Source organism: Glycine max, chromosome 3, assembly GCF_000004515.6.
Source record: "Glycine max cultivar Williams 82 chromosome 3, Glycine_max_v4.0, whole genome shotgun sequence".
Classification (NCBI taxonomy): Eukaryota; Viridiplantae; Streptophyta; class Magnoliopsida; order Fabales; family Fabaceae; genus Glycine; species Glycine max.
The window spans coordinates 43,814,746-43,838,458 of NC_016090.4; the positions used below are offsets into that span (position 1 = coordinate 43,814,746).

Genomic DNA, 23,713 nt, shown 5'->3' on the forward strand with positions numbered 1-23,713 from the left:
GTTTCTAAGTGTTTATAGTTTCACATTAAATAAAAGTTCGCTAATTCTATTATTAAATATCAACTTGGTGATGGGTCCCGGAGCTTGATTTGTCAAACTTTAAAAGGACTTATACCGCAAGAGAATTTGATCAAGGAAAATCTTTTCACTGAGCTTTAGCTCGAAGTCTCAAACCTCACTGTGTTTCTGCATCTTTTTATTACTAATTTCTGAGTTTATTGTTGCCCTTGGAGGTCTAATATAGGACCCTTTTGGGGTGGCTAAACTTTCTGAATTGTTGTTAATCTCGTGTAAGTGTATCACAACTTTGTTCCATAGGTGAAGAGTATAGAAGACACTGATGATGTCTGATATGATGAGGCATGAGAATGGCCTGCAAGATGAAGAGCTTAAACATGATGAGAGGACAGAACAAGAGAGCAGCACAAAGGTGGAAAAGAGAGAAAAGAGACAACAAAAAGAAAAGGTTGAAACAGTTCCTTATCATAAGCTGTTCTTATTTGCTGACTCCACTGACATCATTTTGGTGGTTGTTGGCACCATTGGGGCCATTGGAAATGGTCTTGGGATGCCTCTCATGACATTGCTGTTCGGGGAACTGATTGATAGCTTTGGCAATAACCAATTTGGCTCCGACGTTGTCAAACAAGTTTCCAAGGTATAATAATAATAATCAGAGAATTAAGTAGTGTGATGTACATTGTACAACACTTCTTACTATTTTAAATGAGCTTAGTAAAGGTAAATAAACTTGGCTTTGTTTCATGAAATTTATGAGAAGTAAAAGAGTCCCGAAATAACATCAATTATTGCAATTTAAAGACATACATATGAAATAACTTTATTGTTCAGATGTCATGACTTGGTGGTTACTTGTCAAAATTGCAGGTCTGTCTGAAATTTGTATACTTAGGAATAGGCACCGGTTTAGCTGCTTTCCTCCGTAAGTATATTCTGCAATTAAGATAATTTCAGCTTTTCGTTACATAAATATCTTGCAAGAATTTTTTTGACACACGAAATAGACATTGATCTGGAAAAACAATTTTCACTTTTCAGAAGTGACTTGCTGGACGGTCACAGGAGAAAGACAGGCTGCAAGAATAAGGGGCTTGTATTTGAAAACTATACTAAGACAGGATATTGCTTTCTTTGATAAGGAAACTAACACCGGAGAAGTGATAGGGAGGATGTCAGGTGACACTCTTCTCATACAAGATGCCATGGGTGAGAAGGTACTAGTACTACTACTATATGTGGCCACAATTGCACTAAATATTTTATTACAAATTTTGTTGTTACAGTGTCCATTTACTCAACTCTTTCTTGCTTAAATAGGTTGGGAGATTTCTGCAGCTAGTAGCAACATTCTTTGGGGGCTTTGTGATAGCATTTATCAAAGGATGGCTTCTAACTGTTGTCATGTTATCCGTTGTTCCACTTGTTGCTGCTGCAGGGGCTACTATGGCCTTTATCATAGGAATGATGGCAACTCGAGGTCAAAGCGCATATGCAAAAGCTTCACATGTAGTTGAAGAGACAATAGGTTCAATAAGAACTGTACGTAGTTAAGTCTCAAGTTTTTCTATGAAATTCTGTAACTTGTCAGTATGTATGTCATGATGCTTCTCCCTGGCAGTGCTATGATATTTTCTTTCATTGTGTATTTTTCCAGGTTGCATCCTTTACGGGAGAAAAGCAAGCAGTGTCTAGTTACAAGAAATTTCTTGCAGATGCTTATCAATCAGGAGTTCATGAAGGTTTCGTTGGTGGAATGGGTCTTGGCGTAGTTATGTTAGTTATGTTCTGTGGATATGCTTTGTCTGTATGGTTTGGTGCAAAGATGATAATGGAAAAAGGATATAGTGCGGGTGCAGTGGTCAATGTGTTTGTTGCTGTGTTAAATGCTTCCATGTAAGTAGATTCAAGTTTATATATTATATCAGCTAATGAAATAGATTAAAAACAAAACACAACCACACACAGAAAGAGATATAATAAATGAATAATACTTCAACTCATACGGCTATATCTGTATTAGGTCTCTTGGCCAGGCATCTCCTTCCATTAGTGCTTTTGCTGCAGGTCAAGCAGCAGCTTATAAAATGTTTCAGACAATTGAGAGAAAGCCAGAGATAGATGCTTATGACCCAAACGGAAAAATATTAGAGGATATTCACGGTGAAATTCATTTAAGGGATGTTTATTTCAGTTATCCAGCCAGACCTGAGGAGTTGATATTCAATGGATTCTCTCTTCATATACCTAGTGGCACTACTGCAGCTTTAGTAGGACAAAGTGGAAGTGGGAAGTCAACAGTTATCAGTTTAATTGAAAGATTCTATGATCCACAGGCAGGTGAAGTTCTTATTGATGGAACTAATGTAAAAGAGTTTCAGCTAAGATGGATCAGAGGAAAAATTGGCCTTGTCAGCCAGGAGCCAGTGTTGTTTGCATCTAGCATTAAGGATAATATTGCTTATGGAAAAGAGGGAGCGATGGTTGAAGAGATAAGAGCTGCAGCAGAACTTGCAAATGCTGCTAAATTCATTGACAAACTGCCACAGGTTCTGGTGTCTAGTCATTTTCTACTATTTCAAAGTTATTTTTTATCTGTGATCTTGCAACTTGATAAGTAACCTCAACCTTTTAACCTTCTGCATTCAGGGATTGGACACAATGGTTGGTGAGCATGGAACTCAACTATCAGGTGGACAGAAGCAGCGCATTGCCATTGCAAGAGCAATCCTGAAAGATCCAAGAATTCTACTTCTAGATGAAGCAACAAGTGCACTTGATGCAGAGTCAGAAAGAATAGTACAAGAAGCTCTAGACAGGATCATGGTCAACAGAACTACTGTTATTGTTGCACATCGTCTGAGCACAGTGAGAAATGCCGATATGATCGCGGTAATTCATAGAGGGAAAATGGTTGAGAAAGGTACGAAACACGTATAGCCAAGTCTTGGGTTCTTTCATTGAGATGTCAACCGTTGATCATAATATGTGTATTTTACACTTTCTCATGCTAAAATCATTGACCCCAACTTTCTGTCTTTCTGAAACTCTATTTTTTAATATATTTTATTATCACCATGAAACAATTTAGTAACTACTTGAGGGAAGCTTAACTATAATTATATAAGAAAAATAAGGCATCCTTTGTTATCAAGACGGATCCTAGAACATAACCAGGCTGCAGATAGAGACTGGAATTCAAAGTTATCACACTTTTTGTTTCTATATATCTCACTATAACTTGTGTTTATTAATCAGGAACACACGTAGAATTAACCAAGGATCCTGAGGGTGCTTACTCTCAACTTATACATCTGCAAGAGGGAAACAAGGAATCAGAAGAAACAAGAGACAATCAAAACAAGAGGGAACTTTCCTCAGAATCCTTTACAAAGTTGAGTCAAAGGCGGTCACTTCGAAGATCAGGATCATCTATGGGGAACAGTAGCCGCCACTCTTTTTCAGTTTCATTTGGTTTACCTATAGGAGTTAACATCCCTGATCCTGAACTTGAATACTCACAGCCTCAAGAAAAATCACCAGAAGTTCCACTCCGGCGCCTTGCTTCCCTCAACAAGCCAGAGATTCCAGTGCTTCTGATTGGATGTGTAGCTGCCATAGCAAATGGTACCATATTTCCAATATTTGGCGTGCTGCTCTCCAGTGTTATCAAAACATTTTTTAAACCATTTCCTGAGATGAAAAAGGATTCCAAGTTTTGGGCACTCATGTTTGTGACCCTTGGATTTGGATCTTTACTGGCAATTCCAGCCCGAAGTTACTTTTTCGCTATGGCTGGCAGTAAGTTAATCCGACGTATCAGGCTCATTTGTTTTGAGAAGGTGATCAACATGGAGGTTGGTTGGTTCGATGAGCCTGAACACTCGAGTGGTGCAATTGGTGCAAGGCTCTCAGCAGATGCTGCATCCGTGCGTGCCCTTGTTGGTGATGCTTTAGGTCTATTGGTTCAAAACATAGCAACAGCATTGGCAGGTTTGATTATTGCTTTCGTTGCGAGCTGGCAATTGGCATTTATTCTTCTTGTCTTGGTTCCCCTCATTGGAATAAATGGTTACATTCAAATGAAATTCATGAAGGGATCCAATGCAGATGCAAAGGTGAGCTTTTTCTTCATAGCTATACAATGCTACTTAGGTAACTGCATTATTTAGATTTTGCAACAGATTCTGAGTATTGTGATATAAATTGATGCAGATGATGTATGAGGAAGCAAGCCAAGTTGCTAATGATGCAGTTGGAAGCATAAGAACAGTAGCTTCTTTCTGTGCTGAGGAGAAAGTTATGGAACTATACAGGAAGAAATGCGAAGGTCCCATGCAAGCGGGGATACGACAAGGCTTGATAAGTGGAACAGGATTTGGAGTTTCATTTTTCTTGCTCTTCAGTGTCTATGCAACCAATTTCTATGCTGGAGCCAGATTTGTGGAAGCTGGCAAGGCATCATTCACAGATGTTTTTAGGGTACTAATAACTCTTTCATACTAGTCCAACATTAGTTCTCAACTTGTGTTTAAAGTGAGGAAGCATTACATTTTCTTCTAAAATGTTTTGCAGGTTTTCTTTGCTTTAACTATGGCATCTATTGGAATTTCCCAATCAAGCTCCCTTGCTCCTGATTCTAACAAAGCCAAGATAGCCACTGCTTCCATATTCAGTATAATTGATGGGAAATCGAAGATAGATCCAAGTGATGAGTTTGGTGACACGGTGGATAGTGTAAAAGGAGAAATACAGATTCGACATGTAAGTTTTAAGTATCCATCTAGACCAGATATACAAATTTTTCGAGACTTAAGCTTGACTATCCATTCAGGCAAGGTAAAGCTAAAAGGTTTTATTTATTTGTTGTCATTTTAAACTCAATTTTGCCTCACCAAGCATTTGAAGATGCATACTGCAGTTAATGGTTCCAACTTCCAATCATATTTTGATGTTCCAGACGGTGGCCCTTGTTGGTGAAAGTGGGAGTGGGAAATCCACAGTGATTGCCTTGTTACAGAGATTTTATGATCCTGATTCTGGTCAAATTACACTTGATGGGATAGAAATTCAGAATTTAAAACTCAAGTGGTTGAGGCAGCAGATGGGACTTGTAAGCCAAGAGCCAGTCTTGTTCAATGCCACCATTCGTGCCAATATTGCATATGGAAAGAAAGGTAATGAAACTGAAGCAGAAATCATAACTGCAGCAAAACTAGCCAATGCACATGGGTTTATTAGTGGTTTACAACAGGTAAAAACTAATACCAGTCAACCACTGCTATGCATTTTTTCAGCCGCATTATGTATTTGCGATAGTTTCATTTCAAGTACTGTCTTCTTCAGTGAACTGTTCACATAGACACATGTGAATAACATTTAACAAGTTTTGTCTTTTTCCTATTATAGGGTTATGATACAGTAGTGGGAGAAAGGGGAATCCAACTATCTGGTGGGCAGAAACAAAGGGTGGCCATTGCACGTGCAATAATTAAAAGTCCAAAGATATTGCTACTGGATGAGGCCACAAGTGCACTAGATGCTGAGTCAGAGAGAGTTGTTCAAGATGCCTTAGACAAAGTGATGGTGAGCAGGACCACTGTGGTTGTGGCTCATCGTTTATCTACAATAAAAAATGCAGATGTGATTGCAGTGGTAAAAAATGGAGTAATAGTCGAGAAAGGGAGGCATGAGACACTCATTAACATCAAGGATGGATTTTATGCTTCATTGGTCCAACTTCATACAAGTGCTACAACAGCATGATAATTCTCAAAAAGAAAAAAAAAAATACAACAGCATTATAGTATCTCAGTGTATTTCTTTTCTTTTTTTTCCAGGAAAAGTTTTCCACTCTACTCTTGTGAAGTTCAATAAAAGGGAAATACTTCATCCTTGCTCCCATTTTCATAGAAGAAAATCATTCCTCTTTCTTTCTTAGTTGTGTAAATGAGCAAGAATCAATAGATGACCAAGGAGTGAAAACGACAAAATTGTACATAAACATAACATCTTGTGGGAGGTAATGTATGAAAAAGAAGTGTATTATCAATGTGGTAACTGGCCTACCAAATGTGTTTAAATTGCTTGATTATTAAATTTTAATTAACTATTTTTCAAATACAAAATTTGTCTAAGGTCTGAAAAATTCTAGACACAGTCCTGGAATAGAAACTGTTTCACCAGGAAAAAAATTAAAGAGAGAGAGAATAGAAACTGAAAATAACAAGATTAGCCTAATGACAAGTAACTGGTTTTTAAAAGCTTTCTTCGTTTTAGATTCTGAAGCTTCTTCCAAAATCAAGTTTGGACTGTATGAATCATTTTTAAGTACGTATCACGAGTATGCTTGACAGGTGAAATTTATTATATAAGCTTGTGTGGCAAACAAGCTTATTTCACATGTTTATAATTTATAACCTACTTTGGTTACTTGGTTAGTTTATAGCCTACATGACAGTTAAATAAATTCGGGCAGTTATGTTCGTATCTTAATTTAGCTTAACTCAAAACTATTTGACCCGTGAGTGAGTTAGCCTATAATGGGGTTTACCATCGGCAACCTTATGGGGCATTCCCAATCCTAGGATGGGAGATTTTAGATATGTCAATCCGGACGGAGAAGTCTGATCTCTTGAATTTCATGACTAAAAATAGTTTCGAGTATATTTTTACTTAGGTTAAATTATTTATTTGATTTCTATAATTTCATGACTTTTATTTTTTTAGTCTTATAGTTTGAAAGTGATCTTTTTAATCTTATAGTTTATATTTTAATTATAGGGACTAAAAAACACTTTTAAACTATATGGATTAAAAAAAAATGTAAATTATAGAGACTAAAAAGAGCACTTTCAAACTATAGGAACTAAAAGATAAAAATCATGAAATTATAGGAACTAAATGACTAATTTAATCTTCTTTATATAAGAACTTGTTAGGTTCTACTTCTACATTAGGCATAATTTATTTTTATTTTTTACGGTAAGGCATAACGTTGTTTTTCTTTTGTTCTTTGCCTTCAACTATAATTTTGTATATTACCCTAAAAAAAAACAATTTCGTATATCTGCTGCAGTTAAATATCATCGTTTCATTAAGTTTTGGATCTATCTACATTTTACCGCGTCCTTTCTGCAATCACAAATAAAATCCTTTTGAAATTGTTTCTTTCGACATATTTGCTACCCAGATGAATGCCTTTGCTTCGCTAAGATATGAAGGCACTTTCTATTTTATTCCATAGGTTTAGAAACATCCTACCCCCCCCCCCCCCCCCCCTCTTTTCTTCTTTATTATTAAAATACTCGATAAAAAAAATTCATTTCATTTTTTATTTAAGATAATTAATATTAAAAATACTATTATAATAAATTTCAAATTGTTTTATTTGTATTATCTATTGTATGGTAACTTTCGCATTTCACTTGTATTATACCTTAATGGCTTAATGTGTATATCAAACACACTCTTATAAGTTACTAATATTGAATGTTAGACAATACTGCAATAGACAAGAGACACAATCATCCTAAGTTTTTTCCTAAATTTAACTCATTATGAATCAGGATAAACCATTATTTCTTCTCTTCTCTCATTTGCAAACTCTTTAGACGAATCTCACATGTGTGGAGATTCATTCTATTAGAATGTTTAATTTTCTAAGAAAAGTCCACGGGTTTTAAGCTTTTATGAATGTATAAGGCTATAATTTTTTATTTCAAAAGATATAATTTATACTATATTCTAATGATTGTTCAATTTTCCATGCCACGAAAAAAGGAACGCAGCAGATAAGTAATTCAGAGGTGATTACAATACCTTATGGCTTTTGGTGCTACCTAGACGTGGTGGTTACCGCCGTCCTGAATATATGCATGAGGGATATAAAAAGGAAAATAAAGGCCACATGCAAAAAATTAAAAAAAATCACGAAACCTCTTATATATATATATATATATATATATATATATATATATATATATATATATATATATATATATATATAAAATTACAAGTCATCGTCACTTTCGTCACTGTACGAAACAAGGCCAGTTAGGGCAACTTGGGACTTATCAGCTTCGCCATTCAATGCCTGTACTGGCTCCAAAGACTTACTCCTATCATTCACAGGAGTGTTTCCTGCTTTTGAAATTTCCTCAGCATTTCCTTGATTCACCTTGGTTTTTTTAGCTTGAGGCTTGACTTTTATAATCAAGCCTAATGGGCGAGAGGCTGGATTCTTCTTTCCAGCAGACTTTTGTTCCTGCACGAGAAAAACAGGGTGGTGAAAAAAGCATGAATTAGCAATAGCTGCAACACCCATGATGTCTTATTTAAAACTACATGCATTGTTAACACCCCTTCAAAGATTGCCAAATGAAGGATTACATATTATGGCTTCTGAAGATTTCAGATGATCAAAAACAGTAAAAGTAAAAAAATAAGAGTAAATTATAGTTATACCTGTTTTTCTCAACTTGTATTCGACACTCTTCTTTTTTTTACATTACTTTTACCCCATTCTTTTAACGTCAATTGAAATATGCGAGCAGAGAAAATTATCCTAACATCTTTGTTAAACACTCAATAACAAATTAAGAAAGACAATAACAGTTTTTACTTTGATATTTGACTCATACTTCATTTTTGTTAAAACGTAAGAAGATGCAATTTTTGATTGAGTCATTGAGACATTATATCAAACACATAGTCATCAAAAATAAATATTTCAAAGAAAGCACTTAAAAACACAAATGCAGAAGCAAAACACTAAAATTTGAAGCAAATGAGCATATTCAATCAATAAGCATTGTTGGGAACATGTTCAACAAAAACACAACAAACAAACGTTGGATTCACGTCCAACAAAAAGTTGAACTAAAAAAAAAACAGGAAGGGTATTAATACATGCGTACCAATAAGGTGGATTCACGTCCAACAAAAAGTTGGGTTAACATCCAATTAAAGAAAAAAGAAAAATAACGAAGAATGTTAAAATATTTTCAAGTTGAAAATGATGTCATGCCTTTATAAAGTTAAGAGGAAGAAGATGAATTATTTTAGATATAAATTTTCATTAAAAATCATGTGACTAGCATGTACTTATTTTTGTTAAATTATTAAATGATGTTTAGGAAAGAGGGGATGTGGATATAATGTGAACTAAAGAATTAAGGGATTTTCTGTAGGGTAAAAAAAGAAGGATGTCGAATGCAATTTGAAAAAAACACGGGAAATGCGAGTATAATTTACTCAAAAAATAAACAAAGTCCTACTATAATTGTGTAGTTTTAGTCCACTGACAACTTTTTGAGCAAATACAACCGATCATATTTTTTTAATTGTTACAATTAAGTCCCTCCATCAATATCATTTTCTTTCTTTTTAAAACACTCATTAGTTTTTTTACACAAATGTTTCAGAAGTTGAATTAATTAAATTAAACTTTCGCTCAAAACTCATCAACCAAAATTCAGTTGGAAAAATAAAAGATCCTAAACTTACCTCCTCTTCAAACCCCAATCACACATTTTACTAATTTTTTTTTTAATTTTATCAAATTTCCAATAAATTTCTAACTATTAAGATTATTTCATATTATCCATTATAAGAAAGTTGAGGAGAATTAAATTTATTTAATTTTAAAAATAGAGGGGCTTGATTTGCTCACACAAATAAAAACTTAAGAAACCTAAATTGTACAAAGTCTAAATTAGAGGGACCACAAGTGAAATTAAACAAATAAATAATATCATTGAGCAGTCTAGGGAGGATAAGAGGTTCTAATCTAGTTACACTGTTAATATCAAAAAACAGCCTCCAGGCATGAGATTTGAAAACCACCAAAAATAATAGCTCATATAAACTTTAAATTTCAGAAAACAGAACTACAGGAAGGACAATAAATATAGACACATGTTGGTATGAATGTCAAATAGATGACAGAGGCCATCCCCTTCTGAGTAGCCTACCATTCAAAGATCTGATTCATCATAAATAGACCCATTGGCCTATCATGTAAAGATCTTATTGTAGGAATCAAGAAATCAGCTGCAACATTATTGTGTGGAAATGTAAACATTATTAAGTCAAACCCTTGAAAAAATGGTAGCAACACATAAAAGTCACCAACCAACCTGGACGACAGGTAAAGGGGGGTTTTCCTTAACTTCATGCACGACATTGGACTGTGCTTCCACCGCTGCCTGAAATCAACATACAAGATCAATATAGTTAGAAAATTCGTTGACCAAATAATGGACACATAATGATAAATACACTTCAGCAGTGGCGAGTCCAACATACTCCAAGTGAAAATCAATTAAAAAGTACAAGGAACTTGCATTTTTTATTTAAATAAAACAATTTTCTCATACAGTAACTGTTATGACTTAACTTGAAAGCTTTGGATTTGTAGGGCTTCCTCATCTGCCACTTGTCGTTCATATTCCCTTCTTGTCTGAAAGGTGGATAAAAATAATACTAGAAAGAAGAGCAAGCACTTGAATAAACTTCGCATCAACAATTTGTTCAAGCATTTATTTTGTTCTCTATAATGTTAAATGTCAACTAATTGTTTCCAAATGATCTAAAATAGCTGTCTTGCCAGTAGTCCGTACAACCATTGAAGCAAAGGACACATCTAAAATCCTATGCTTTACACTTTCAGGATCCATCTATGAAAATTTCATGAAACAAGATGTTGTCAAAAGAGAACCAGAACTCACTGTTTCATAATTATCAAGAAACTCGGTCTCATCTTCATCTAAAGCTTTAGGTGGTCCTGTGAATGTGATAATTAGAGGGGTCAAAATTCAATGCAGAATAACAACAAAAGACAACCATGTAGAAAAGTGTGAGGAAAATAGCTGTCTGAACGTCAGTCAAACAACTAGCACAAACTATGCCTATCTCAAAAGGGCAAACACCAAGTAAACATGAAAGAATTAACAGGTTAAACCTTACAAGCTGCCTTGGCAGTTGCCATTGCCAAACACTATCACATTCAATTACTGTAAAACAAAAAAACTAAAAAACAAGAAGTTTCACTGTACTCCTAAGTACTAAGGTGAAGGCAAAATGATGGTTGAATACTCACTGTGCTTGAATCTTTCATTAAATTCCGCATCTTTTTTGTCCTTATTCTCCTTTAGAATCTGCACTCGAAAGCTTCTTCAGTAAGTAATTCCCTTAAAATCAATTCGTGAGGATTACAATGCAAATTTTGCGATACAAGAAAATGAGAAAACAAACCTCGTAGAGAGGTCTATCCCTCTGGGCAGTGCCGTCTTCAACACGTTCACCTCTTGTTTTTTTAGCTTCTACCAACTACTCCAACAATAAATAAAACAATCACGCAAAGAAAAAAAAAACAATGAAATGGTAACGAAACCCTAATTTATTATGCACAATTGGGTGGATTCGAGAATGAAGTGCGAGTTTGAGACTGAGAGAGTTAGTTAGTTTACTTGGTCTTCGGAGACGAAGTTCATAATCCTGATAGGACGATCCGAATCTTCATCCATGGCTTCAAGTTTTGCGAAACTTCAATTCCGAAAAGAGAAAGTAGCAGAACAAGGATGGTGAAGAAGCTTTTTTTAACTATAAGTTATAAAAACTAAAAATAAATTAATAATCATAATATTATTTTTATAAAATTATTATTTATTTCATCTATTTATTATTTTTTTATTTATATAAAATAATACGATAATTATAATAATACGAAAGAATAAAAACTATTCCACTAAGGAAACGTTTGTTATAAGTTTTGAAAGAAAAAAAATATATATTTGTCAACATTTCTATTTACACGAAGAGAGGTGAAAAAATGATATTTTCATCGAATCTGAAATGTATTGTATGATAAACATGAAACTTCCTTTTTTGTTTATATTCATTTAAATTATTTCTAAAAGTATTAAAATATAATCAAACATAATTCTTTTAAAATATCCAAAAATGGTATTCTTATTTTATATTCTTGAAATAGAATTATTGGGAATATAAAAAAAATTATGAAAAAAAAACACTCTCTAGGATACTCCATGATAAAAAAAAATATGTTTTATTGATTTTATAAAACGACGAATAATTTGAAAATTTTCTTTCTTTTAAAATACTAATATCATATAAAATGGAAGGAAGGGAGTATTTATTAAATTTAATGCATGTAATAAGTATAATACATTATTAAATGAAAGGAATTTATTACATAATTTAATGTATTCATTGCACATACTATATAATTAATTTTTGTAATATAATTAAATATTATATTTATGACATATAATATATTCAATAAATTTTATACATGTAATAAGTATAATATATTATTAAATGAAAAGCATTTATTACATAATTTAATATATTCATTGCACATAATATATATTTAAATATAATAATACTATTAAATATTATATATGTGAAATATAATATGTTTATTAAACTTAAAGCATGTAATAAATATAATATATTATTAATTGAAAGGTATTTAATACATAATTTAATATATTCATTTCAAATAGTATATAGTTAAATTTATTAATAATATTAAACATTATATTTATGAAATATAATGAATTTATTAAATTTAATACGTGTAGTAATATAATATATTATTGTACGAAAAGTGTTTATTAAATAATTTAGTACCTATATACAATAATACATATTTAAAAAAATACTTTTATTTTCATAAAAACATATCTTAAAATACTCCAAATTTATTATATATTTGAAAAATACTTACATTTAAATACTATTGTTCATATTATAATAATTGTCTTAAAAAATATTTTAACAATATTTTTTGTTTGACTGATAATGTGAAATTTGTATACTTACCATGCATAAACACTAATTTCAAATTAAAAATTATGATGTGAGTATTAAATTTTGAATCTCTTTTGAGGGTAATTCAAAATGTAGATGCTAAACATAGGGAAAAAAAGTAATATTCTTTCTTTTAATACTTATTCAATTGTGAAAAAAATCCCTTCAAATAAAAATTTTAATAAGGAAAATAATGAATACCTTTTATATTTTAATATATTAAATTTATTAATTTTTATTCAACAAAATTCCTATTAAAGTGTCAATTAAAAATAAAATAAAATCAACATGTTTGAAAAAGATGCATTACAGATCCAAAATTAACAATTTCGTTGACTAATAATGTATTATTTTTACACTTACCATACATAAACACTAATTTTAAATATTATTTTGAAGAAAAAAAAAACATTGGAGTTGATTGTGATGGTCCCCACACAATGCGTGGAACAAAAAATAATACTTAATCATGCATCAAACGACACTAAATATTACGCATTGTTGGTCATATGACAACTTAGTTCTAAAGAACAGTATTCTTGTTTTCTTAGTCGTGTTCTTTTTCTTTATCATTTCTACCATTTAATCTTCTCGTCTTGTTCTCCTTTGAACAATCGTTGGGTACATCCATGGTGAACAAAACTAGTAACTCTACCTCCAAACACCAAGTTTGTATCTTTTTATTTACTCCTTTAGTCTCTTGCTATCTTCATTTTCTTTCTTTTAGATGTTTTATTTTGTTCTATGCTTCTTTTTTTTAAAATTTTCTCGTTTCATTTCTTTGGAACCGTATCACGATGATAGTTCAAAATTAAACTTAAATGATATTGTATCATCTTGTATTTAATTGGATACTAAATTCTAAAACTAAACAACTTTGTTCATATGTGTGTGCGCTAATAATACAAATGACATTTGAGTTCAGAAATTTTGTTGTGTTTGGTTGTTGATAATTTCATAATAAACAATACATAGTTACTCTGCTTCAAGCAAGGATTAAACTTTGCATTTGTTACCTATTTTTAGCGCAACCAGACATGATATCACAGAGAAAGATGTTATCTTATTTTATTTTTATGTAAAAATATATGGATTTTTGGAACAATATGCATAAGGTTTTATTGTATGATATAATATTGACAGAAACAACATGGAGAAGCAGAAAAAGATACTGTTGGAAGAACCTTGAAGATCAAGATTAAACAGTTGACAGATCAAGTCAATGTCAAGAGAGGAAAATCGGTTAAAGTAAGGCCTTGTTTCTTTGATATTTTCAAAAATATATTTTTTAAAAATTTATTTGTGAGCATACTTAAAAGTATTTATCTCTCGAGAACATTTATATTTTCTAAAAGTTTGTCTTTGGAACACCTAAATAATACACTCTCAACAAATACGAAAAATATGATAAAAACACTTCTCAAATGTTTTTCATTTTTAAAACACTTATTTTAAAAAAATATTTTTAAATTTAAAAGACTTAATTTGGTTATTGAGGAGTGTGAATTTGTTTCACAAAACAATTTTAAAAAAGTAAAAAGAGAATAAACATGTCTTCCGTTTACAATTTGGTGGCTTAATTCTTGAAACTGATTCTTTGTTTTTTTTATCATTTGCATTGTTAAATTGATTTTGTGAAATTATGGCATTGGTTCTTCTTAATTTTTCTATGGGAAATTAGTCAATGCCCAAAATTGAAAACAAATAGTGAAAAATAAAACATGTTGCATTTTGCTTACAGCCCAATGTGAGGTTGAGAAAATTGACAAATCTAAAACCATATCAAAGTGGGGTAATTTTATCCCATTTATAATATTTAAATATCTAAATTTTAATAAATAATGATTTTTAAAAAAATATTTACTTTTTTACATATAAAACTAAAATTATATTATAATGATAATGATAATTAAAAGTCCTCAAATTATATAATAATGACACCCACCATGACATATATAATATGTTTAGTGCATGAAAGTTACATTTATTGTAAAAAATGCCATTATTAATTCTCACTAACCCTTGTTAATAGCATATAAGAAACACATAAAACGACTAATATGGAATACAAGTCACTCAATCTATTTGATTCAGTAAAAAAAAATATCATTGTCCAAGTTAATTAGATCAACCAGTTATAAGCACACATATTGTATTGACCACATACATTCACATATAAAGCCTGAGGGGGGAGGAAACAAAATTCATTCTTTATTGTGAAAGACTTTTTTTTGTACACATTGTTAGTTAGCTTGCAATTAATTTCAATAGTGTTTTCACAGGAAAAAGTTGAAAGACATTGGAATAATCTCAAGTCTTTGTTTTCAATGGTCGAGTTAGAAATATCAAGGAGGGAGTCTTTGCAGACTAAGGAAAAAGTCAATATGCTTTCTTCAAGAATTGGCAAGCCTTTATCTAAGTTTAATGGTTTTCCTAAAGATATGATAGAGAAGGACCGCATCAACAATGCGGACTTATCATTGACAAAAACCATTAGGATTCCAAAAAAGGAAAAAATACCACCATATACATCTTGGGTATATGTGGTCAGGTATGCTTATTTTCAAGTTTCAAAAACTATTTTTTTGTCCAGATAAATGTCTCATATATGTAATGTTTTTTTTGTCATTAAGGAAAATTACTTGTTTCTTGAATTGTATTTTCTTTTTAAATAGAAACTCTCATGTTAAATACTATTGGTAAATCCATGTGCATATTGTGTTTACATGTTTTATGATTTTTTCAATTTTTTTCACTTTGAACAGAAATGAAAGAATGGCCAAAGATCAAACAGTTCTTGGAAAATACCAAATGTATTATGATAAAAATAGAGGTGAAATGATGATATGTAGTGATAGTGAAGAAGAGATGGTAAATCCCAAGGATGTTAAACACGACTTCACCGAGGCTGAAGACCAAATTCTATGGTAAATTAAAATGGATATGTTATACTTGCATGTAGTATGTTTATTTGTTTAGGAAGAAAAATGAAATTACAATAAAAGCTAGAGATCCTATTTGCAAGTTTTGCAAGATAGAAGTCTTAATGATCTTTTTATGGTTTTCCCTTCTTAGGAAATAGGAAATAAGATATTTATCATCATCGCAAATGATATTTAAATTTAATATCAATTTTAAACAAATTGGGTATAATTTTTCTATATTATTCAAATGTTTGAAGCTTATTTATTCTAAAATTATTATCTTAACTCTCAAAAATACTAGGACCACACTTGCGGAATATGGATCTACTGAGGAGATATTTAGTATTGTTAAAGAGATTGTTAAGACAACTGATTCACAAATTCAGGTAATTTAAAATAATTTATGGAAATTATTATATTCTTGAACAACTATTTTTATGTATGAGATATGTTTTTCCATCAAAATATGCAGGAGAGGTATGAAATACTCAACAAAAAAAATATGAGGAGTCCAAGTCAGAATTTTGAAGATTGTCATTGTAGAGGATGTCAAAATCATCTTGGGATATGTTTGGAAGAAAACTTGAATGTTATTTTAGAACCTTTTGATAATTTTTTTTGTCGCCGATGTTTGGTACATACTAAAACATTATCCTTTTAGCATTCTTGCTATTGCCTTGATGTTGAATATCATATTTAATATTTTATGTCTATTTATGTTTTTATATTTTCCTCAAACAGATCTTTGATTGTTCTGTGCATGGCATTTATCAACCTTTAATATATCATGTAAGTAATAGTTATCTGTGTTCTTTTCAATTTAAGCTATGTTCTCAACTCCTCAATAAGTCAAATTGATGATTTACTTCACAGAGTGAAAAACAATCAATTTGGTCTGAACTTGAAGGTGACAAGAAACCATGCAGCAAGCAGTGTTACATTATGGTATTCTTCTTTTCTTAAATTTATCTAAAATTTTAAGCATTTTATGTATTTTCATGTTAAGCCAGGGAAGAAATAGAATTTTTACTTGTTCTCATTTTTTTTCTATTGGTATTTTATTTGAAACATTTGTATTGTCCTATAGGGTTTAGTATGTTATGAAAAATGATAGTACCTTCGTCATTAATGTTTTGTTAACTTGTGTTGCCATAAATTATTCAATAATAAATGTTTTTCATCTTATTTAAGATGACTATATTATTGGACACATATACAAAAGCTACACTTCATCTATGTTTATTATATTGTTGAATTGGTCTCCATTTCATTTTCTTGCAGTTAAAAGATGTTAATATTTTGTCAAAAAATACATCTCAAAGGTATTTTCGAGATAAAATAATTACACCAATGGAAGAGGACCCTACATTACCTCATGACGAGCCTCAAGATTCTTCTAAAAGGTTGAGAACCCCAAATGATATAATCACTGAAATTGACCTTCGTTACATGGAACTCAATTTGGATGCTAATGATGAAGAAAACCACACAACATATGGTGCATCTTTGAAAAGTCTTAACGAACATTCTTCAGGGAAATCAACAGTTTTTTATAACTATAGCCACGATGAGCAAGGCAAAGGAGTTATGGATGGAGAAAAAGATCTCACAAATGAGATAGAATTTAACCAATTGTCCATTTCAAGGGAAGTGCAAGCTTATGAGATGACAAATGAGTCAAATTGGAGACCTCTAGAGAGAGATTTGTATTTGAAGGGGGTAGAAATGTTTGGAAAAAATAGGTAAGGAGCTTCTACCACTTAAAAACACTTGGATTATGTTAAGTAATTAGGTTGTTATTATTTATATTACAAACATTTTAGTGTTTTGATAAAAAAAAATAGTGATTATAAAGAGAGAAGTAAATAATGAGAATTGAAGATTTCAAACTTACTAAATTAAATTTTTATTTATGATAAATAAATTATATTTTGATACAATGCTGTTTTTAATCACTAATATTTTCTTTAAAACCATTAAATTGTAATTAAAAAATAGAAAGAAAGGATGTAAGATATAGAGGTTAAAAAATCAAATATATTCTTGTTAAACTTTTAAAATTCTTGTAATTGAAACTTGCTAAACTTTCAATTGTGATTTTTAAAAAAAAAAAAAAATCTCATGTGGTGTTACTCACGCTTTGCAGTTGCCTTATAGCCTTTAACTTACTTCATGGTTTGAAGACTTGCATAGAAGTAACTAAATACATGTCTGCTTGTGACGAGACAATAACCCATGGATCCATACCAAGTTCAACCGTGGACAAAAAGGAAAAGATCAATGCAGAGTTCACAGTGAGAATTACAAACATTTATTTTCTTATCTTGTTTATGTTTTCTTTCATTGTCTTGATCATTTTGTTTAGAAAGGTAAGAGGAGTGGTTTGATAATGATGAAAAGTTTTCTTCCACACATACTATACAACATAAATTATGATGCAATTTACTGAAAAAATAAATTTAAATAGAGAATATTAATATTTTATAATTTTTTTTGCTCAATAGTAGGATAAATATCAATTTCAATAGTTGATAAAATTTAAATTCTTATTATTATTGATTAGAGCCTTTTTAAATTTTACATTTTGAGTTTCCCAGTATGGAAGTTTTTTTTTTTGTTTTTTGTCAAACATGCATTGTGTTTCACTTTTGAGCTAATGTGCATGTGTATGATCTATGCATAATTGGACTTTTATTAGTTAAGGATTCATGTATAGTAATTATCTTAATGAACTTTTAAATCAATTAAAGGAAAAATATAATTTTTGAACATTCAATTTTTGGCACTTGAATATAGCTTTCTGATTGTTTGCTATTTAGAAAGCTTCAAACTACGTTGATTTTGAAAGTGAGACAATATTTTGCTATAGGACCAAGAAATGGCTTCAAGATCACGGTCGCAACGAAAAAAGGGCAAACCAAGAAAGTTTAATTATTCTCGAAAATCTGCTGGCCTTCCACCTAGATGGAGAAAAATTGCTTATGGGCAAAATCAATATAATAAGCAATATACTCCTTGTGGGTGTCAGGGAATGTGTGGAAAGGAATGTCCTTGTCTTCTTCATGGAACTTGCTGTGAAAAATATTGTGGGTATGTGAATTCTCATTTAATTATGTGCCTCTAAGTCTTTATTATAATGAGATAGACAATAATTTATGGGATATTTTATATTTCTTATGGCCATTTGTTTATCTATTTGTATTACTTTGTTAACAATTTTTGTGGGGTATCTAACTTAAAGATTCAAGTATAATGAGGGTGATATGGATATATTGTCAATTATAGTTTTCCTAAATATTGCCAAATCCATGTTGGGAGACAAAAAAATGTATTATCAACATAAACTGTGACAAATTAGTTTTTTTATTTTTATTTGTAACTCCAGGTGTTCAAAGCTTTGCAACAACCGATTTAGAGGATGTCGTTGTGCTAAGAGTCAATGCAGAAGCCGACAATGCCCATGTTTTGCAGCCAACCGCGAATGTGACCCAGATGTTTGTCGAAATTGTTGGGTTAGGTAATGTCATTATCTGTATTTATTTTTTTGTATAGTTGAAATTGATTTTATGTAGCCTATTTTTTTTCTTATAATACATTTTCTAAATTTTACTTCACTGTGTAAAAAAAGTTATACTTGAGGTAAATGTTTTGGTCCTAATAATTTAGTAGCATATGCTCATCCATATTTGTATATCTTACCCTTTATAATTGTCAATTTAGATCAATGTATTGGTTTAAGAAGATATTCACTTGTTTAAATAATACTCCGTCCGGTCCTATATATTGGTCACATTCTAGAAAGAATACTTGGTCTTATTTATAAGTCACCAACTAACTTATTAATAATGATTTTTGAATTCTGTCCTTTATACTATTCTCAACACTTTATTATTAGGGAAGAGAAATATTGAGATTGAAGGTTACTATTAGTCCATATCCATTGATGGAGATAGTAGAGTAATGAGTGAATATTAATAATGGCATGGAAGAGAGAGAATGTGAGATGATAATTTAGACTAAACATTTAATTAGTTATTATGAAATTAGTTGGATGTGTAATTATGTTAGGGTATAATTGGAACTTGTTTTATTTTCAGACATATTTAATGGCTTAACTTTCCTTCCTTGATCTTGATGATTTGGTTGGAAGTGACCAATATATAAGACGAGGAAGTATATGCTAAAAACACTATATTTATATTAACCATTGCAGCTTTACGTGAATGAAACTAACAAATATTTTTCAATATTTTAAATATGACTTTTTGTATACAGTTGTGGCGATGGTTCATTAGGGGAGCCACCTCGATGTGGAGATGGAAAATGTGGAAATATGAATCTTCTTCTAGGGCTAAAAGAGAGGGTCAGTAAAAACTCATTTGATTCTTTTTTTTCATTTTTCATTTATATTTTTTTCTAAAACAATTCCACATCATTCAACATAAATTTCTCACCTAAAATCTATTAAATTCTGAAAAATGATTTCAAAATAATTATTTTAATTGCACCACCTCCCACCAATTGTTTGATTAATCTTGTTTAGTTTCATTATTTTAAAAAGTAAAAATAATTTTTGAAAATAGAAATCAAACACACCCTTATTATTTTGCTCTTTAAATTATGTGTATTTCATTCGTGAACAAATGAGTATCTTACGTTGTTTTCCTTATACTTGTCAGATTCTTTTGGCAAAGTCAGATGTTATAGGATGGGGAACTTTCGCAAAGGTTGATATGCTTGTAACTATTTATTTTAGATAATGTGATTGTGTATTCTCCTAACGAAATGATAATACATTTCAGAACCCGATTAACAAGAATGTGTGCCTAGGAGAATACACGGGTGAACTGATCACTCCTAAAGAAGCAGAAAAACGTGGAAAATTATATGATCGCATAAACACTTCATTCCTTTTCAACCTTAATGATCGGGTAAGTGTCTCAAATCAATTACATCTTTTTTTAACCCTTATTTTAATGCTTCTCACATGGACTTAAGCATCTAACTTCTAATAACCCTATTTCCATTAGTAAGATTAGCAAAAATTTTATTTGAGTTGAGTCTGTTTGTCCTCAGTTATCATTTGTGCCTATTCCTAGTCATTTTTAGGAAGCCTTTGAGGATTCTAAGTGGAAATATGCTATTGTCAAGATACCTAACGATAAAATAGGATATAAATGGTTTTTTTTTCAATTAAGTACAAGTTAGATTGAACAATTAAAAGGTACAGGACTATATTGTTTGATAAGAGATATACTTAAATGAATGGAATTGATTACTGAGATGCCTTTATTCTTGTGACCAAAATGAATACTATTAAAGTCATATTATCTCTTATAGTGAGTTTGGGTTGGTGTGAAAAATGTCTTCATGCATTGTGATTTGTTGGGAGATGTGTATATAGATCATCCTCTAAGATTTGCACCAAAAAGAGGTAAAGTATGTAAATTGAATACAACTTTATATGGATTGAATTAGTCGCTGAGAGAATGATTTGGGAGATTTACCCATTCTATGAAGAAGTGTGAGTTTAAGCAAGTCATGGTAGGTCACACCATGTTTTATATAAGGATTGATACTAATATTACCCTTCTTATTATTTTATTGATGATGACTAACGTACTCCTTAGTGTTGAAGTACCATAATTAAAGCACAAACTTATCATTTCTTTACTAAAGTATACATTAGATTTCTCGATTGAAACATACAACTATACTTGTTAACTTATGGATGTTCCCATTAAGATAAATCATGGCGTGAGTGTTTATTTAGACTAAACTCTAATAAATAAATAAAGATATTAAAATGAGATGATCATGTTATCCCTAGTGGTCCATTTTATTAAGTATTGCCCAAGTTGGGCATGTTTGATGTATGTGCACCACCTTGAAGGGGAGAGTTAATGCGCACAACTTGTAGATGCTACTGTTCCTAATTTGGTTTATTTATGTTTTATGATTTTGTTAGGAATTATTGAATTGGAATCAAAGTATCAATTGTTTGTTTGATTGTAAAGTTGACTTTCCTAGAATAAGCATGTGTACTATGTAAAAATACCCTCTGAGATATATGGAATATATGTCAATTCAACTAGTTTCTAATTTTGCCATCTCTCAATTTGCAAAATTATTAATTATTTTGTTATATTTTTGTTAGCCTAAATCAATTTACATTTCCCCTTATATTTTTTTTTCTTGGCAAGTATGTTATATTATTAGTTGAAATTAAGGATTTTAAGTTCTTTTCACGCACATCTCTCATCACCCTACTATATGGTTTTTTCATAGTGGGTTATTGATTCTTGTCGCTTGGGAGACAAGTTAAAATTTGCAAACCATTCATCAAAACCCAACTGCTATGCAAAGGTCAGTCCAAATCTTACCCTTTGATGTGCTGAATTTCATCATGGATTTGTCAAAATTATTAGACTATTGCATCGATTGTATAGGTGATGCTTGTTGGAGGAGAACATCGAGTTGGCATATTTTCCAAGGAAAACATTGAAGCAGGTGAAGAGATTTTCTATGATTATTGGTATGATCTAGATTGTGCTCCACAATGGGCTCTTCCACCTGATGAGGTTTCTAAGAAAGATGAATCGATTGTTTCTCAAGGCAGGGCAAAGAAAAACCAATCTCATTGTTGAGTCTTAGCTAAGGAACTAAGGTTTATGATTGATGGTATCTTTTCTCAAAAAATGAAAATTTGACATCCTATGGAGAATAGCCAAAAGCATATGCCATAAGAATGCATTTAGCCTAAAAATTGTGAACCAAAGTATGAGTTTGTTGTCGTTGTTGTAATCATGTTTATTTTTCTATTTACTTAATGCTAATTTTGGCAATTTTCATTAATGTCATTAATCAAATTGTAAGAAATGTACAAAAAAATCATGTTGAAAGAAGAAATGTGTAATTTCAATCTCCTAATGTGAAACATTATAACTTTTTTTTATCGATGAAAGGTTGAGAGCCTTGTGTTAACGATCATAGCCCTACTTTGATTCAATAAATAATATTGGACTCAAATCAATTCCTTGGGCGGGCTGCTTTACTTGATAGGTTTATAAGGTCAAGAAAACTCAACAGATTGTTAGATGATAATTTGAAGAAAGGCTATGGATAACAAGTATAATAATGCAGTAGATACATGAGAAGCAAAGCAAAAAAAAAAAAAAACAATAAAAGTCAAAGTAATGGAAAACAAAGAAAGAAAGAAAATCAACAAACTTTTTTTTTTCTTGTTGGAACTTTATACGTTTTCTCCTCTAGATGCTTGGTTATCTAAGAGGACATATGTGTAGGCTTTTTGAATGAGTTTCTGGTACAAAGTTTTCCACCCTTTAATCTTAGGTGGTGCTACTATTAGTAGACCAAGTTATGAGAGAATGACACATATACATCAATTACTAAACTATTAACTAATGTTATTAATTCCTTATTTTATTTGATACTCCCCCGATGTTGAGGTCACTAAGACTCAAACTAGAAGAAAGGTCCCCAAGGAGCATAACTTAAGCACACATTATTACTGTGCTTTGATTAAACCTTTAGGCTTTGGCTTAATGTTCTTCGTATTTGAGCCTTTCTTTGGGCCTTATTTGTCCTTATGCTACATTCTTGAAATGACTCAAGGACTTTCTCCAAAGCATCATCACCTTCCTTTCCACCTTTGTTGTTTGGTACTAAATTTTGATTAAGCACAAAGACTTTGTATGCTTGATTGGATGGTCTAGCTTATGCCTTTAATCTTCTTTCATTGATGCATGGGGCATTTTACACTATCATTTGTTTCTTATGAAAATAATCAAAGGTAGTAAATTTTATATTTATATATATATATATATATATATATATATATATATATATATATATATATTTATAAATAAAAAATATAAACTATATTGAGTATAAAAGTAATATGAAAAAAGAAA

At 31.0% G+C, this 23,713-nt stretch overlaps 3 protein-coding genes across 4 annotated transcripts; 2 read left to right on the forward strand and 1 right to left on the reverse strand.

The window, feature by feature from the left end:
- The first annotated feature begins 147 nt into the window (after positions 1-147).
- On the forward strand, positions 148-6,070 carry LOC100802547 (ABC transporter B family member 11). Its single transcript, XM_003520724.5, has 12 exons — positions 148-658; positions 889-943; positions 1,060-1,235; positions 1,339-1,560; positions 1,676-1,914; positions 2,042-2,567; positions 2,668-2,941; positions 3,277-4,136; positions 4,234-4,500; positions 4,594-4,857; positions 4,979-5,272; positions 5,428-6,070. Exons 1-12 carry the CDS (start codon positions 341-343, stop codon positions 5,782-5,784), a joined length of 3,852 nt encoding a protein of 1,283 aa, XP_003520772.2. The 5' UTR covers positions 148-340; the 3' UTR covers positions 5,785-6,070.
- Positions 6,071-7,751: 1,681 nt separating this feature from the next.
- LOC100803069 (PSME3-interacting protein) lies at positions 7,752-11,628 on the reverse strand. 2 transcript variants are annotated; one of them, XM_041014192.1, is made up of 8 exons: positions 11,490-11,628; positions 11,275-11,349; positions 11,120-11,177; positions 10,749-10,804; positions 10,418-10,480; positions 10,158-10,226; positions 8,004-8,284; positions 7,752-7,961 (listed from the first exon to the last, which is right to left on the reverse strand). In XM_041014192.1, exons 1-7 carry the CDS (start codon positions 11,544-11,546, stop codon positions 8,030-8,032), a joined length of 633 nt encoding a protein of 210 aa, XP_040870126.1. In that variant the 5' UTR covers positions 11,547-11,628; the 3' UTR covers positions 7,752-7,961; positions 8,004-8,029. The 2 variants fall into 2 exon arrangements, with proteins under 2 accessions (XP_040870126.1, XP_003520773.1); XM_003520725.5 differs by having other exon boundaries at positions 7,752-8,284.
- Positions 11,629-13,424: 1,796 nt separating this feature from the next.
- LOC106798111 (histone-lysine N-methyltransferase EZA1-like) lies at positions 13,425-22,665 on the forward strand. The gene is made up of 17 exons (NM_001370705.1): positions 13,425-13,523; positions 13,999-14,103; positions 15,138-15,406; positions 15,621-15,782; positions 16,081-16,165; positions 16,252-16,413; positions 16,521-16,568; positions 16,653-16,724; positions 17,061-17,521; positions 17,926-18,073; positions 18,649-18,869; positions 19,165-19,296; positions 20,055-20,142; positions 20,459-20,506; positions 20,582-20,710; positions 22,068-22,145; positions 22,229-22,665. Exons 1-17 carry the CDS (start codon positions 13,485-13,487, stop codon positions 22,424-22,426), a joined length of 2,445 nt encoding a protein of 814 aa, NP_001357634.1. The 5' UTR covers positions 13,425-13,484; the 3' UTR covers positions 22,427-22,665.
- The last annotated feature ends 1,048 nt before the right edge of the window (positions 22,666-23,713 follow it).